Below are 16,367 nucleotides of genomic sequence, written 5' to 3' on the forward strand. Positions count from 1 at the left end.
TAATACATATAGAATCCTTCAAGTTCTGGTCTGTTTTGTGTTCAGTCCAGGTTTTTACAATCAAACAAAAGAAATTCTTTGTGTTTATTTATCTAAAAAGAGCTTATGATGAGGTAGGAACAATCTAAATAGACGCATCTTGTGCGGTAACATTACGAAGGGGAAAGTTACTGACCACGTCTCACTTTTGACCGGGGCTAAAATACACCGAATAGGACGGGAAAATAACACTCTGTAATAAAAATAGCTGTTAGTTGTGGCCCAATCTGACCACGATGTGAAAAGGAATGAAGAGGAACTCACTGTTGGTATGCAGATCTTGCTGAGCGGGTTTCCATCTAAGAGGTAGGATCCGTTGAATGTCACATATTCATCATAATACTGCGGTGGCTGTGGGATGACGCTGCACAAGACTTTGCGCTTCTCCTCGATCTTCTTCCGGATGTGCAGGAACTCGTAGTACGGGTTGGCCCTCTCGGTCTGGTAGGGCTGAATCTCCTCCAGCTTTACGGAGTCCACGATGGCAGCCAGAGACTGCTGGCCGCGCTCCTTGTCCTGCTGAGTCACGGAGTACGGCTGGGAGCCCGACGCTCTAGGCATCTTCCTCTTGCGCGGGTGGGAAACGTGGACGTCCGCATCCTCGTCTGCAGAGCGAACCTTGACCCGAGCCCCGGAAGAATCTGAATCCCGGTCTCCAGATTGTGGAGAGCAGCTCCCTGAGGCGCTGCAGGTGCTGCTGCTGCTGCTGCTGCTGCTGCTACCGCTGCTACCACTGCTGCTGCTGCTGCTGCTGCTGTTGCTGTCGGTCTGAATTGCCGATTGGACGGTGCTCTGACTTTGCTCTTCTCCAGCTAAAGACGACTCTGGTTGCTCGTCGGCAGGCGTCACCTCCATCGGCTCCGAGCTGGCGTCTGCTGTAGATTCAGAAGAGCCCTCTGTGGCCGTGCTGTACTCAGCCGATGGACACTCCGTTATAACAGAAACGGCAGAGCTGCTGTCCATCTCTGAGCTCTGTGGGACGTCGGTCATCTCTTCGGCCTTGTGTTCAGGGCTCGCACTATCGCATGACATCGGAGGTGTACCGTCCTTTTTCTCCGTCTCCGCATCGAGACATGGAGCAGCAGCAGCGTCACCGGGAAGTCTTGAGCTATTGCAGTCCGGGTCATTTACATCCGTATCCTCTTGGAAACATTTAGACTCTGCGATCGTTTGGCTGAAGCCGGGCAAAGTCTCCCCCGCTGTGGAGCTGGGAATGTGCGAACTGGTGGAGGGCACAGGACTTCCCCCGCCCTCGGTTCTGAAGCTCTCCGTTTCCATACTCTCTTCGTCTGCTCCATCAGCACTCTCGAGAGGTTCATCTTTAAGGTCGGAAACATGTGTGGTACCCGATTCCGTTTGCTGCACGCTCTCCACACCACAGACGGTGAGCGGTTCCCTCTGCTGGAGGGTTTTTGCGTTTGTGAGCTCCGACGGCTCCGCAGACAGACAAGCTGTAGGCGTCGATGGTCGATCCGACTCCGTGTTACTACACTCTGCCTGGGAATTCTCTGTCGGACACTGGATGTCCTGCTCGACAGGAGGGTCAGAGGAGGGAAGAGTTTTCTGTTCTGTTGACTCCGTTTGAGAGATGCTGCACTCTGGAAGTGTCAGGCTTTTACTCGGAGGATCTTTGTTTAACATTTGTGCTGTTAAAAGTACAGGAGGGCTGCCTTCTCTCTCCATCGCTGGATCAGAAACTGAATTCATACATTGCTGTTGACTGTTGAGGCTCTCTTCTGTGTCTGCCGAGGCCTCTCTTGTTGCCAGCTCTTCGGCAGGCTGGCTGGGTTTCGGCTGGTTTTCAACAGCTTTACCTTCAGCCGATGAGTTGGCATCCTCGTCCAGAATAGCCCTGAGGTACGGAGATTCGTGTCGGCTGGACAGCGGCGTCCGATTACTCTGCGGCACATCTGGAAGACTGTTGCAATCTTTATCGTGGACCGACGGCGATCTGGTGGCTTGAATGACGAGGGAAGACTGGAGAAACGCAGGCTGAGAGTCTGAGGTTTCCAGGTTCATGTCGGAGTCGTATTCGACGTGTCTGGGTGTTAGTGTCGTCGCCTGGCACGAATCCTCCGAGCTGGCGACAGAAACCAAGGACACCGACCTGGACATGAAGCCGCCGCGCTCACTCTCTGGTCGGGGTGATCTGGTCAGACAGTTTTCCACGGCCGACATGACCTTTGCGCTGATAGAAGGCAGACTCTTCCCATCGAGCGACATCGTTCTGGGGCTGGCACTGTCCTTCAGGGATTTATCCCGGCTTTGGACATCAGAGGCTTCAGAGCTTTTTGAGCGCATGAGCTCCTTACTCAGGCACGGTTCGGTCTTTGTTCGGTCTTTAGGCTTGGACTTCCCTGGATCTGCCAGAGGCCGCTGTTTCAGCCTTTCCCGCTCTTTTTGTTTGATTTTCTCCAGGTGTTTGCGATGCCACTGCTCGATCTCCTGGTCCTTCAGGCTGAGCATGCGCTCAAAGCTGGTCTGCATCAAGTCATCGTTCACAAGCCTTTTCTCTTTGGGCTTGGCGTCTCGTGTTGCTGGCGAGGCTTTTGACTTGGCCTTGTCTGCATCCGTCTCGTTGGCTTTGGGCTTGCTGACTTTGGCCTGCTGGGAGCGGTCTTTGTGCCGCTCCTTGTCCTTGTGTTTATCCGAGTCTCTGTCCCGGTCTCTACGGTCGCGGTCCTTCTCTGGTGTTCTCCCAACTTCCTCCTTGGATTTTGCAGATAAGGACTTGCCGCTCTCGGACAGATAGCTCTTCTTCTCTTCCAACAGTAACTTCAGATTGGAGCTTGAGGAAAGAGTTCCATCTTTTATTTTGTCTCTCTTTTTCCGGTCACAGTCCTTTTCTTTTGAACGATCAGATTTACCGTGATCCGCGGTCTTCTCGAGAGGTTTTCCTTTCCTATCGGAGTTGGTGCGTTCCTTTTCTCTGTGATCCCCGACGCTATATTCTCTGTCCTGCCTCTCCCTATCAGACCGCTTGTCGAACTTATCTTTATTCTTCCTGCTGTCCTCATGCTTTTTGGTTGTGGATAAAGATTTCAGTTTCTCATTCTCTTTGTAGTTTTTATCTCCAGGCGAGTGGGAAGAAATGGTTCCTGTTCTTTCTTTTTCCTTCCAACGATCCACCGAGTTCTGTACTTCAGCTTTGTCAGCGTGCTCCGTTTTAACCTTTTTTTCCTTGTCAGGGTGCCTTTTCTCCAGTTTCTCGGAATCCTTCTCTTTTCCTGGGAGCCTCTTGTCAGTTTTATCGCGTGAGGCTTTTTCAGAGAGCTCCAGCTGTTCTTGATCAGCTGTGATCCCACTTATGGGTTTCTCTTCCGTCTCCTCTTTCATGCTGTTGCTCTGCAGCGAATCGTCAGGAATCCGCCCTGAGCCGAGGCCGTCCGCTCTCTCGTCACGCTCACTCGGCTTTGAATCCTTCACCTTCTCCTCCTTACCAGCAGCCTCCTTCCGCTCTTTTTTCACCGCCTTGTCTTTTTCTCGCTCCTCTCTCGGCCTCTTCTCCTTGCCGCTCGGGTGTTTCTCCTTCGTGTTTCTCTCATCTTTGACAGGAGATGACTCAGAGGTCTTCTGAAGTGAACTATTGTCTTCACCGTCCTTCTTCACTGGCAGATGTTCATCCGTCTCATCGCTTTTGAAAAAATTCTCTTTCCAGAACTCTCGGTCAAACTCCAAATTCCTGTGGCCTTCTTTCCTGGCCTCCTTCTGCCGGTGGCGGCTGCGTTCTGCCTCGTATTCCCTCCTGTGTTTGTCTTTCTCCTTATGTTTGAGCTTATGCTTCTTCACCACTTTGCCGTCTAAGTCGGTCTTCCGTAAGGCACCTTCAGAGCTGTCTACGCTGTTTCCTACGCTACCGTCTTTGTCGGGACTCAAATGGCCGTCGTCCCCGTCTCCGCTGGAGTCTTTCTGCTGATGCTTGCTCTTTTCCTTGTGCTTACACCCCTTGGTGCTGGAGCCCTCAGTGCAGTAGTCTGCCTCTGCGTAGTGGTTGTATTTGACAGCGTCCACCGGACATGAGCCGTCACTGATAGAAATGCACATCTTAGTATTTTCCTGTTTGAGTGGCGTTTGTTTATCCGTCAGGCTGTGGTTCAGTTTTGGAGATTTTATGGATGACAAATGGAAGAGGTGGACAGATGAGTCATCTTTAGGACTGAAAGACATCTTGAACGAGTCTTCCTCCCGTCCCTTCTCCGTGCTCTCAGACACGGTTGCGAGAGAGAGGACCAACGTTTTGCTGTTCTCTTTCCCGTCCTCTTGGTTTTCCTTGTTCTTATTCTGGCTTTTGCTCTTCTTCTTGACTTTGCCCTTGTCTTTTTGCTCCGCATTCTCCTTTTTAGGCCTCGTGTCTGCCTTGAGGCTCTCTGAGCTCTGAGAGCAGGTGGGGGAACTCCTTTTCTCTGGAAGGCTCTCCATTTCGTCGCTGGAGGTATCCGAGCTGCAGTGGACACGAGAAGCCTTCTGCTTTTTGGACTTTGAGGTGGAATCCCCTTTTCCAGCCTGCTTTCCTGCAACATGATTCCTATCTTTTTCCTCCTTCTCACGCTGCCGGAGTTCCCTCCGGAGAACGTGTCTGTCGTTCAGGGCTTTACTGACATCCTCCTCCTCTTCCTCGTCCTTGAACTCGTACTCGTCCAGCCCCGGAACGGACGATGACGCTTTCGTGGCCGGTTTGCCTTCAGAGTCCTTTTCAGTATCGGAGTCTTCCAAGTTGTCATCTACACTGGATGGATTGATGGACAGCGGGTCTTCAGACTCTGCAGAGAAGAGAAGATCAACTTTAAAACGATACAAATGAAAGTCAATCAAGAACAAGTGACTTTAAACGGAAGGTCAGCTAAACTCTAGAGCGTTCTCTGCCTACCTGAAGAGGTGTCATCTTGGTCCGACAGTGGCACCTCTCCCTTTAATAGCTGCTCCAGCTCCTGAGAGTCCGACACATCCACGGGCCGCTCGCCGCGCTTGTTGGCCTGGAAGGCGTTACCGCCGTGGCGTAGCAGCAGTTTCACAATCTGTACAAAACACAACAATAATGGAGATTGAGAAGGTTGTAGACAAAACATATGAAACAGAGACGGTTGGAAGAAAAAAAGAGCGAAAAACAACAAATGTTAAAGACTTGAAAATTGTGAAAACTGATTCTTAATACAGTGTGATCCTCATTGTTTCTAAACACTATTTAAGATCAATGATTGGCAAAGTTTTGTAATGTTATGCAGTTTATAAGTATGTTAGAAGACCAACAACTATGGCAGGAAAACACACTGGATGTTTGAACTGGACAACAGCTCAAGATATTTATTATTTCCAAGCATTAACTGTTTTGACTAACAGTCTACATAACTGTCAAAATATATGGGCACATTATATCTATGTCCAGTCTGTAAGAAAAGACCGTCATCAGATTTTTTTAAACGTGTAATTTCAGCTTCAGTTCTACGTTTCTGCGGCAGGACAAACTTCCTGTGAAGCTCTTACATCTTTATGGCCGCTGCTAGAGGCATCGTGGAGCGGCGTGTCGTCATCCAGACCCTGCGTGTTCACTTCTGCACCGGCTGCTATTAAGACCTTGGCCACGTCGTAGTAACCGAGATTACAGGCTTCATGAAGAGGAGTCCAACCTGGCGAGGACAGAAAAAAAAAAAAAGAAGCAACAATCAATCAAAATGAAGAATTCAAACGACACAGAAAATGTGCACAGAATGTATTAAGATGCACACTGATTCGTTTTTATTATCCCATTAGAGATGTCACCTTTGAATAGGCAGCTGTTAATTAAGCCGCTGTCAGCTTCATGCCATAAAAAGCTACCGTACCTGCAAAGTCTTTGACGTTGACGTCAGCTCCCAGGCTAATGAGCTCTTTAACTTGCTTGGCGTCTCCCCTGATGGCGGCCATGTGAAGGGGAGTCTCCCCTCTCTCGTTCCTCTTGTTGACCTTGTCCTTCTGTCGAGACAAGGCGCTGCTGGGGACTTTCTTCTGCACAGGGGTCGTTTGTGAGGGGTGACTGGGAGTAGAGTCTGCAGGCCAGAGAGAGAGAGAAAAGTACTTAATTGATGCGTGGAGCAAAAGCCTGGCACAGGTGGAAATAACTGCCTGCATTCAGCTAGGCTAGCTCTATCCAAAAGATAAAACAAATAGCTCCTCTCAGTGGAAAACTGCACTTTAAACTGCAACTCATTCAATAAAAGAATGTTAAAAATAACCGCATAGTTTCCTCATATTGTGCAGCCCTCACTTTAACACTGGGGTTTTTGTACCATTTAAACAAACAACATTTACAAACTTTTTCAATCAGTGAGCTTTAGAGGTGCTGGAAGGTGGATTTTGTTACCTTCTGTTTTCTGGTCTTTATGCTAAGCTAAGTGGCTGCTGGCCCCAGATTCATATTGAACAGACAAACACGAGCGTGGCATCAAGCTTCTCATCTAACTCATAGCATGAGCATATTTCCCAAAATGTCAAACTGGTCCTTTAATAATCATTTGAGTAACGACAATGACACTAGAATCCTGTGCTGACTTGTGTCTTTGTGTGTATTTTCTGCAGGTCAGTACTTGTTGTACTCGTCTTACAACTACTCAGATCCTATTATTTGCGGAAAGATTATTTCAACTTCTCTGGTTACATATTTGATGGCAATAGCACAACATCACTGGCAAATGATACAGAACAGCTTTCTTTCCAGTTGAGCAGCTACGTTAAACACGACGCATTGCCTTATTCCCAACCAAGCAATGTTGAAATATTAGAAAGCGTGTTTGTGAAAATGCTCAGAGGCATGACTCATCCAACACGGAGGCATCTTGAAGATGGTGGTTGAGGTGAGAGGGCGGGTGCACTAACCTGGACTGTTGGCAGTCATCTGCATCAGGAGAGCCATCTGTTTGCGCTCCGACAGAGGATACCCAAACAAAAGGTTGGGAGCCTGGGACTTCTTGCCCCCAGACTCCTTTTTCACCTTCTTCTTCTCTGGTCCATCTTTATCTGCAACACAACCAAGAAAGATGTTAGGGAGCCGTCCAAAAAACAGAACGGAAAAAAAAACATCCAGCAGCAATTTCATCGTCGCAGTGACACCGTTTTCCTCTTTTCCTTGTATCTGTTGAGAATGCAGAGAAACAGATGACAAGCATTTGAAAACGAAGACGGCATTCTCTTAAGCCAGCCAAGTGCCCGCCCGCCCTCCCCCACCCCCGTCTCCGTCGGTCGTTACTAAACACAGACATGCATGAGCTGTAACGGGGGGCAAATGCAGGGCGAAAACACACACACACGTGCATGTGTGTGTGTGTGTGTTTACAGCAGCATAGTGGCGCTAAGTGGGTTACTTGTGGAGGACACGAGGGCTGAGGATCGGGCTGCAGCGTTTACCTGCGTATATCCTGCAGGGAGGCACTAATCTCTCTCCCCAGGTCTCACTCGACTGGCCTGGGTCTGAGTCATCTACAGTGCAAAGCAGAGAGGATGGTGAGGGGAGAGAGGAGGGAGGGGAGAGCAAGGGGGAGGTGGAAGGGTGGGAAAGCACTGCATTAACGCTCGCTCACTCTCTCTCTCTCTCTCTCTCTCTCTCTCACACCCTCCTCCTCCTCTCACATGTTCTCAAATACAGACAGGCACAAAGACTCCACGCACAGATTATGAGTCACGGCAACACAGCAGAGAAGATCCGACGTGGTCAGTGGATTCATTACTTCCCCTTTTCCTGCTCAACACAGGACCGGAGAGGAACATTCTGCTGGACGCCCTCCACGCTAGTTTAGCTTTAAAACCTGTGCAACATAAACTAAACCGCGGTGATTTCAAAATTGAGGGTTCTCGTCTGGTAGGTTGACACAGGACCACACAATGAAATGCTCTACAGAGGAGATGAAGGCAAATTCAGAGGACCTTAAACTGTCTGTATAACACATTACTGGACCTCATTTGTAATTATGGCTGAATGAGACACCTACTTTTAGTTCTGACGTAAACATAGTTAAAACTTCTAAATGACAGAAGCAGAGTAGTGTATTTACACAAGTAAGAGAGGTAAGTGAATAGTGCATTTTTCTGGGGACTATTTTCAGCGGTGGGTTCATTTACATGTGGTGCCCTTGGAATTTACAGCACCACGATGGTGTACGTGGGATTGAGTCCATACACCACCCAGTGCAACAGCATGGCTCATTGGTGCGTTTGTTTTGGACAAGAATGGAGGTTCATTGCACAGAGGACTAAAGATATACAAGGGTTTTTACTACACAGACAACGGGACAATGGAAACTTTTTTTCTCAAGTCTTATTATACATGTTTTTTTATATCTTATTATTCAACAAAACAGGCCACAACTTCATCAACGCAGTCTTTAGATTTTGATCCTGATGCAAAACAAGTAGAAACCCATTGACCAACAGACGGTCTCTAAAGAAAACGTTCACCAACAGGCCATCGGGGGGCAGTGTGAGGACATGGCAGCCAGCCAGCAGCATGGCTGTTGAGAGGAGGAGCAGGGAGGAGCAGCGACAGCTCTTACCGGTGTCTGAGTCTCGCTCCTCGGTCCGGAGCGGACTGGCAGTGAAGGAGAGCTTGCGCTTCATGGAAGACTTGGCTTTCCCTTCTTTGCCCAGCAATTCACTCCGGTCCAGCTTCGGAGTTTTGGTGAAAGGTGACAACTTGTCTTTGCTCTGTCGAGAGGTGAGGAGGAAAAAGAATAAACAAAAATCAGGCCATTTCAAAACACAGCAAAAGGTGTGGCCACATTTGTGACTCGAGTCTGTGTGTGTGTGTGTGTGTGTGTGTGTGTAAACAAAACAGTTGTGACAGTAGATAAACAAAGGAGGTCCCATTTAAAAAGCTTTGTTAACTAGCTTAACAACAAACAGGTTGAGCTCATTGTGCAGGTAGTCTTTCAGATGGACTAAAGCTTCCTAAAACATGACACTAATATAACAAAGTGGAGACGATCATATTACAGGCTCGGTGTTTCTGCAAGATACTGTTTAGGTCCTGCAGGCAGCAGGTTTGCCTGCATGACTCAGTAAAAAAATTCTTATTCCCAAGGCAGGGTCTCTGCCAAGTGAAGAGTAACAGATCAGGAGTGACAAGGTTGTTTTTTTGTTTACAAATACAAAAGAGAAAGAAGTCTATTCTAATGGTACTAAGCTTGTTGAAGTGTGCCAGTCAAACTCCCATAGTAGTGTTGAATAATAGTAATAATAGACTTATTACATTAATGGCATCTTCCTTAAGTTTTGCATGTGTATAGAGAGAGGCTATCCGGATTCTTCAGAAAATACTGAAAGTACGGTAGGGTTAGAAGAAAAGTAGGAACATACTCCAGTTGCTGACAGCGCCCACTGCATCAGGCCTAAACATTACACCAATAATATATCTGTATTATCACAATCTCTTACAATTCTAGTTACCGGGTTCTTGCACTCTGATTTGCAGACAAAGCTTTTTCAGTTCCAGCACTTTGGTGCAGTAAAATACATGTCTGGCAGGAGGAAAAATGTCTGCAGTGTGGTGCTTCTTTGATCTCAGTGAAGCAATGTGCCAGCTGTGCAAAGCTGAAGTGTCTGGCAGTGTTGAAAGTAGAGGAGGGTTAAGATGAGAAGCACTTCTGCCTTAAAAATTAAAGCAGACATAAATGGTCTCTGTCATTTATGAAGAAAAAGAGAAATAAGTAGGTTTTGGTACAGCAAGTTGTGAGATAGGATATTGTGCACTGCACACCTGCGCGACTATATACAGAGAATGACGCGGCTCGGAGGGTAGATGCTATGATACATATGATAAATGACAATTAAAAGTACTCAAATACAAGCCAGGGGTGAAGATGACTTGAGATCCAGAACAGCTTCTAAATGAACCATGTTTTGTCAACTACTGTTTTCAAAGTCAAGAACTCCGAACCTCCAAGGAAGACAAAGTGAAAACACAAAGAAGAATGTGGATCACTCCTCGCTCAAGTGTTGCTCTTAGTGCTTTTCTGTGTCTGTGCTCACATACCTTCTTCCCCGCCTGTTTATCCACCATGGCTCCATCTCTGTCGCTCCCAGGTTTGGCCATGGTGCGGCACCTGACTAGCTGCGACAGCTACAGCACAGTAGGATCATCATGCACCTGGACGCAGAAAACAGCAGCAATGAGAAGGATTGTTGGATGTCTGGGTGGACGACCGGCCCCGAGTGTTTCTTTGGACTCGGTGTGAACAGGCTGTGGCAAGAACAGGAGGCGTGTTTAAATACAGTTACGATTAGATTTTCCTCAGAGACAAAACGTCAAGAGCCAAGAAGAGAAGAATCAGTTAAACCCAGAGAGGAGAGGAGCAGCACTGCTGCAAAGTGTAACTCCGCTGTGATTCAGGATGTGCGTTGAGTGGAACAGTAATCAGGGATTTCTAATGAAATTTCCATTTCACTTCTTAAGTCAGACGCTAAAAAACAAAAAACAGGCAGGAAACAACTAGAGAAAGCACCATGAATCATGGCTTTAGGGACTCTTAAGCTTCTGAGAGGAGGACGTCCCCCCTGCATGTTGTCACTACGGTCTACTCATCAGTGTAACCGAGCTTCTCTCTGATGTGGTTTGTGTCAGAGTGTAGCAGCACACGCAGCAGAGCCAATGGGGGGGGCACTGTGGGTGCCCGGCTGTAATTGGAGAAAGTTTAACACTCAGTTGAACACGAAGCCGACAATGGCACGTCAGTTATCTCGTCACATGATGATCCATGAGTGACAAGATCCCCTTTCTCGTGTACTTTCAATGAACTTTCCGTCTTTTTCTCTCTCTCTCTCTCTCTCTCTCTCTCTCTCACTCACTTACAGCATCCCTTCTGATGTTACAGAAACATGACAACATATGGATCGTTATCAAAGGATGGTAGATTAACGTTAATTAAATGAATGTTTTTTTCTTTACTCTCTTGATACTTTGCGTCGCGGTAACCCGTCTGCTTATCTGAGGCTGGTGCTACATGCACATTAAAATCATGATGGGGAAAACCTATGCGCACAGGGAAAGCACCTGTGGTTGTGAAGCCGCCCTCGTCGAGTCAATTGATAACGCCCGGTCACACAATGCCCCCAAAGTGAACCTCTGCCAATCCTCAACCAGATCTGCGCCACCACGACGAGGGCCTCGCATGCAGAGCCTCATCCCAAAGGAGCCCTTTGTGATGGAAAAGGCTAAATAATTGGCTACAAGCCAGTAAATAGCTACGTTGTTTGTTTACTATTTTATAGTCGTGTAATACATATAAAAGAAAAATAAAGTTTGGTGTTGATAATCATTCCCTAACAGTGATCATTGACACACGAGTCACTGTTAAGTTGTGTGAATGAATGAATGAATGGGACAGCCCTGTTTACTCAATATGCATCCTGTCACAACTTTACTACGATCTATAAAAGCACATGCATGATTGTTTTGGTTCGCTTTTTTAAGTATTGCAGTTATTCACACAGCCAACAGGAGTTCTACTGGTGGTGACCCACACTCGACATCGTACTGGAGACCTAACCAAAAGATGGGCGAGTACTCGGCTAGTACTAGCCAGCTTCGTACTACTTTTGTCCTTTTAAAATACAAGTTTTATATTGCGTTATTTACTTGAACTGTCATACAATATAGCCAACAGCAAGAAGATTTTCAGCTCCCTGGTGATCTTCCTCTAGCCAGAAAGAAAACTGCATTCGGTGCATCTCTAGTTATTTTGTGGGACTATGATAAATATCCAATGAATCATCAAGCTTTTAATATTAAAAATGTATAAATACTACCACTATTAACATGGTTAAATCTTTAGACCGCGGGGCACATGTCACTCTTAAACTATCACGAATAAGAAGACTACACTTCTCAAGAGGAATCCAACGTTTTATTCTTCAAATACCTCTGACTTCTGCTGATGCGACGTAAGAGCACAGTGTCGACGGGTATCGTTTTCCGACCCACCGCTGCAATGCTCAGCTGAGGCCAGCGAGAGGTCCATCATTAGTCAGCAGTTAGCCAGTATGCAGCAGCATCGTCATTCAGGCAGCTGAATGGGAGAATGGAGCGGCCCACAGTGAACACGTTGGTGTAAAGAGGAGAGTGTGAGGGGGGTATTAAAGCGGTCTGGACAGCCCAGGACCAGAGCAGAAAACAAAACGCTGACAGGACTCCAGTCTGACCCAGAGACGAGGAGGGTGTGACTATAATTACAGAGGGATTTGGGCCCTCGCCAGTGTGGCGTTCTCATTCACTGCCATTTCACGAGCAGCTTAGGGCTGAATAAACCACTGCAGGCTCTGCCGTTAACCTTGGGCTGTTTCAAGTTTAGATCCAACACTGCCTTGATGACTACTAGGCTCACAGAGACGAAGGCTGAGATTAGTTTTAAGGGTGTCAATAATTAACCGTTTAACCGACAATAAGAATTTAGACAGAATTTTTTTAACCCTCTTCTTTTAATCCCAAGGTGACAAGCAAGACACAGGAACTTGGGTCTCGAGGAGTTGTAGCAATTATTCACCAGGAAATAGCCTTAACCGTACACACACATCACTGCATTGTGCACAGCTATTACGTTACTGCTAACTTCATACTTCCCGTCACATCCACGGCTGGCCGCCGAGCTTGCAATACTCTGGCAGACGCACAGCTGACAACCTTGCAGCTAAACTTGGAGCCTTACAGGGAGAGTGGCTGCATGCGTCCATGACTAGGCATGCAACATCGTGGCTGTTAACTCTCATGGACAAATGAGCTGGGGACTCAGTGGCCTGTCTTGCTCATGTACTACAGCTGGCGGTAAATTAGGGATCGAACCAAATAATAGTGACGCCGTGGTAGAGACGCTGTATGCGGCTATGGTAGCGACCTGTCAATCACAAGGAAGCCACGCCCCACCTTTAGCTGCAATAAACTGATAAAAAGGATGCCGAAATAACTAACAAACAACGCAGATTTTTTTAAATTTACATCCCTGATTAGTTTGACGTTGGATCCCGTACAGTTAAAAACAGTGACAGCAACATTTACCTAACCCATTGAATTCCAATGAAGCAGACCATCAAAATGCAAAGTCACGACTGTGAAAGAGTGAGAGATGGAAAACAGATCAGACACACAAGTGATGGCTTGTTGCCTCAGCCGAGGAGCAGAGACGCTGATGGGACAAAACAAAATATAGTAGGGCGGAGACTAATTATTATTGTTTACTATCGATACGTCGGTCATAAATGTTCTTAACTGATAAACACGTTATCTGTAAAATGTCAGAAAACTGCCGGAAAAGAAAAGCCGGTTATAGCTTTACAAAGCTTACGGTCAAGTCTTCAAATATCTTCAGAACATCCAGCAGCTAATCCTTCCATTGGAGAACAAACAAATCAATTACCTAAAATAATCTGTATCAATTGAGTTATGGATTAATAGTACACCCTAAACAATTAGTCAACAGATTTATCAATTGACAGAAAACTACTTTGTTAATCGATTCCTCTTAAAAAAAAAGATTCAAGCAAAAGTACCCCAAATTCCTTTGTTCCAGTTTCTGAGAATATTTTCTTCTTTTTATGATGCGATAGTTCATTTTATATCTTTGGGGTTTTTTTCTGTTGATTGGACAAAAAACAAAAAACACCTAAAAAGACGTCACGTTGAGCTTTAGGAAATGTGATGGGTCATTTTTTTTGTAACATTTTCTAATGTTTTAAAGACCAGACAATTAACAGCATAGTTCAGCAAATGATTATCAGATTAAAATAGGTAATACAGATAATAATTATCAGACTAATCATGGTGGCGCTATAATATACTTTCCTTGGTCCAGATCACTGAAACCAAGTAATAGGCTCTGTTTGCCAAATTAATGGTTGCCGTCAGTTTACTTTTCAGATTATGAGAGTTAAAAATAAAACAGTTTCTAAATTATCCTCTTCCAGCCTGGACATGACGAGCACTTGTAATAAAAAAAGAAATACAGGTCTGAATTTTTCAAACTCTAAATATCCAGCTCCTCCTGACTGAACTAAGTCAGTGAGATCCCAAGTTAAGTGTGCTGGCTGCACTGCTGGTTCCTCTTGAGAAGCAGATGTCTCTGGATTTATTTATAACCTGGTGTTCCTGCTCTTTAACTCCACTGGTTCCTGACTAACAACAATAACCACCGTTTCCCTGTAGTGCTGGAGCATGTTGGCCCTGACAGCAGAGCGGCTGCTTCAGTGCGTGTCCTTGCGTGAGGGTAGCGGTTAGAGGGTTTAAGGAGTTGGGGCGGTGAAGAGTGTGGTGGTGTAGCTGGGATAGATGAAGAGCACACGCACACAGTAGAGTAACCTGATCCACAGACTGCATGATGGGACAGGGAGGGAAGACGGCTAAGAATAGCACGAAGCCTGACACACAGAGCGCCGAGTATGCCACCACGACCACCAGCAGTAACATTACAGCTTCCAGAGTACCTCCTGCTGTGAGCTCTCATACACACCATGAGGAAATACATGTGATTTCTCCTGGTAGGAGGCAGGCAAATCCTGCAACACGCTCAAGGAGAAACACTACGCTTGCTGCGACAGTAAACAGCCGGTCACGTGGTGGTGGTCCTGTGTGCCGTCAGGCTAAATGATGGGGGAGGTCTCTCTCAGCTGCACATCCACTCCCAGCCTTCGTCTCCTCCGCCGCCACCTCCTCCGACTACCTAATGAGTAGCAGGACAAAGCCAGGCGCAAAGGCCCTACTACTGAGGCTCCAGGAGAGGCAACAATACCCAGCCATCTTCAGCATGATCACACACACAGCATACATTTTACTGACCAATTAATGTGCCTGTGATGTATAAATACCTCGCACTGTGTACGCCAAATCTGTTGTGTGCCCTAGAAATGTCCAGTCCAATTATTTATCCCATTGACATCCCAAAATAAGAAGATAATCCTATTTTTCAACATGTCAGCAATCCAAATTATTGGTAAAATTATGGAAAATGACAAATTATCCATTCGAACTATTTATCATATGAAAACAACCAAATGTATGCTTTTATCTTAAGTTCTTTATAAATTGAGCATTAGGTTTGTGGCTGTTAGTCAGAATAAGAAAGCAATTTTAAAACATTAAATCAAAAGACCTGGTAACTTGTGGGGTTTTTACTTAAGTATTTAATATTGAATCGAGCAAAGAAATGTATTTCACAAAATAATACTGGATTAATTGCTGATAATAATAATAATAATAATAATAATAATAATAATAAGAGTTCCAGCCAAAATCCAGCAGCAACATGTAAACCAAGACAGTTGTCTTTGTTGCTTGAAAACCTGGAAATTGCTTTTGAAAATATACGATTAAAATAAAAACACACATAAGCCTCATCTGTTGGTTGTATTTACAGTCATGCAATCCTGCCTTCAAAGGCATACCATTACATGCACAGAATAAGTGCGGCTCTCCTTCCGTCACTGGTTCATCGGGACTGATTTCGACATGGACAAACAAAGAGCAAGTGACACTGGACGCCTCAAGGCGTCGGTTCACCTCTCGCCGCCCTGACCCCAGACAGACGAAACACACGCCTCTTCCAACCAGAGCGTCTGGCCTTTGTTCCGGTGGTTGTCCGGTTGCATAAATGAGCCGGCTATGTTCCTGGGAAGAGATGGAGAGCTCTGGTTCAACCTCCCCCACGTGGGAAAAGCATGGGTTTCCATTGCCAATAGTGGCAAGTAAATGAATGAACGGATACAAGACAACTGCTGCCGAAATTTCACAGAAGCTACCAGTTTCATCAAGGCACCCGCCCCTTACAGATGGAATCTGGTAGTCAAAATGAAACCACCTGCTAAAACTGTCAAAATCTACAATACATCAAGCATGCTCTTCCATTAAACTAAAAGGACAAACCATGTTAGTTTGGCCAAAACACTTTCAGGACACCAAATTGTCTGGCTTAATTCATAATAATCCAAGCATTAAGCTGTTGTAAGACTCAGACATAATGCACTGTGTGTCCTAAATGTGTATTCTTATGTAAGATTGAGAGCTGAACTGTTTCACAGCCTTAGCCATCACTTAAAAGCTTCCATAAAAAACAGGAATAGCCCCTAAATTTACAAGGGAGAGGCTCGGGGCATTGCTCACACACAAATCAAAATAGACTAATGTTTGTACTCGAGAGGCGTAAATGGGGTTAACTGTCCTGGCAGGAGAGAAAGGCTCAGCCCACTGAAACGCGCCCATTAAAATTGGTCGGAGAGTCCGAGAGCCTTAAGAAGCCTGCCACCACAGCTCTGAATGTGGGTTAATGATCAGATATCCCAGCAGTGGACAAGAACAATGAAGCCTTTACTGCCGATTATGGGTT

General features: G+C 46.1%; 1 protein-coding gene across 2 annotated transcripts in view; it reads right to left on the reverse strand.

The window, feature by feature from the left end:
- Nucleotides 1–16,367, reverse strand: part of ankrd12 (ankyrin repeat domain 12) — a 28,293-nt gene that overhangs the window by 3,135 nt on the left and 8,791 nt on the right. The window contains exons 2-9 of one of the 2 annotated variants that reach the window (XM_076098716.1): nt 10,037–10,150; nt 8,559–8,709; nt 7,417–7,488; nt 6,889–7,029; nt 5,859–6,062; nt 5,521–5,663; nt 4,907–5,054; nt 304–4,799 (exon numbers count right to left, since the gene is read on the reverse strand). In XM_076098716.1, the coding sequence (XP_075954831.1) occupies nt 304–4,799; nt 4,907–5,054; nt 5,521–5,663; nt 5,859–6,062; nt 6,889–7,029; nt 7,417–7,488; nt 8,559–8,709; nt 10,037–10,096 (5,415 nt within the window). In that variant the 5' untranslated portion in view covers nt 10,097–10,150. The remainder of the gene's footprint in view (nt 1–303; nt 4,800–4,906; nt 5,055–5,520; nt 5,664–5,858; nt 6,063–6,888; nt 7,030–7,416; nt 7,489–8,558; nt 8,710–10,036; nt 10,151–16,367) is intronic. The other variant, XM_076098717.1, reaches the window with a different exon arrangement.

The sequence above is a fragment of the Anarhichas minor genome, unplaced genomic scaffold (assembly GCF_050575085.1).
Source record: "Anarhichas minor isolate MPS153535 unplaced genomic scaffold, ASM5057508v1 ptg000024l, whole genome shotgun sequence".
In the NCBI taxonomy this organism is placed as follows: Eukaryota; Metazoa; Chordata; class Actinopteri; order Perciformes; family Anarhichadidae; genus Anarhichas; species Anarhichas minor.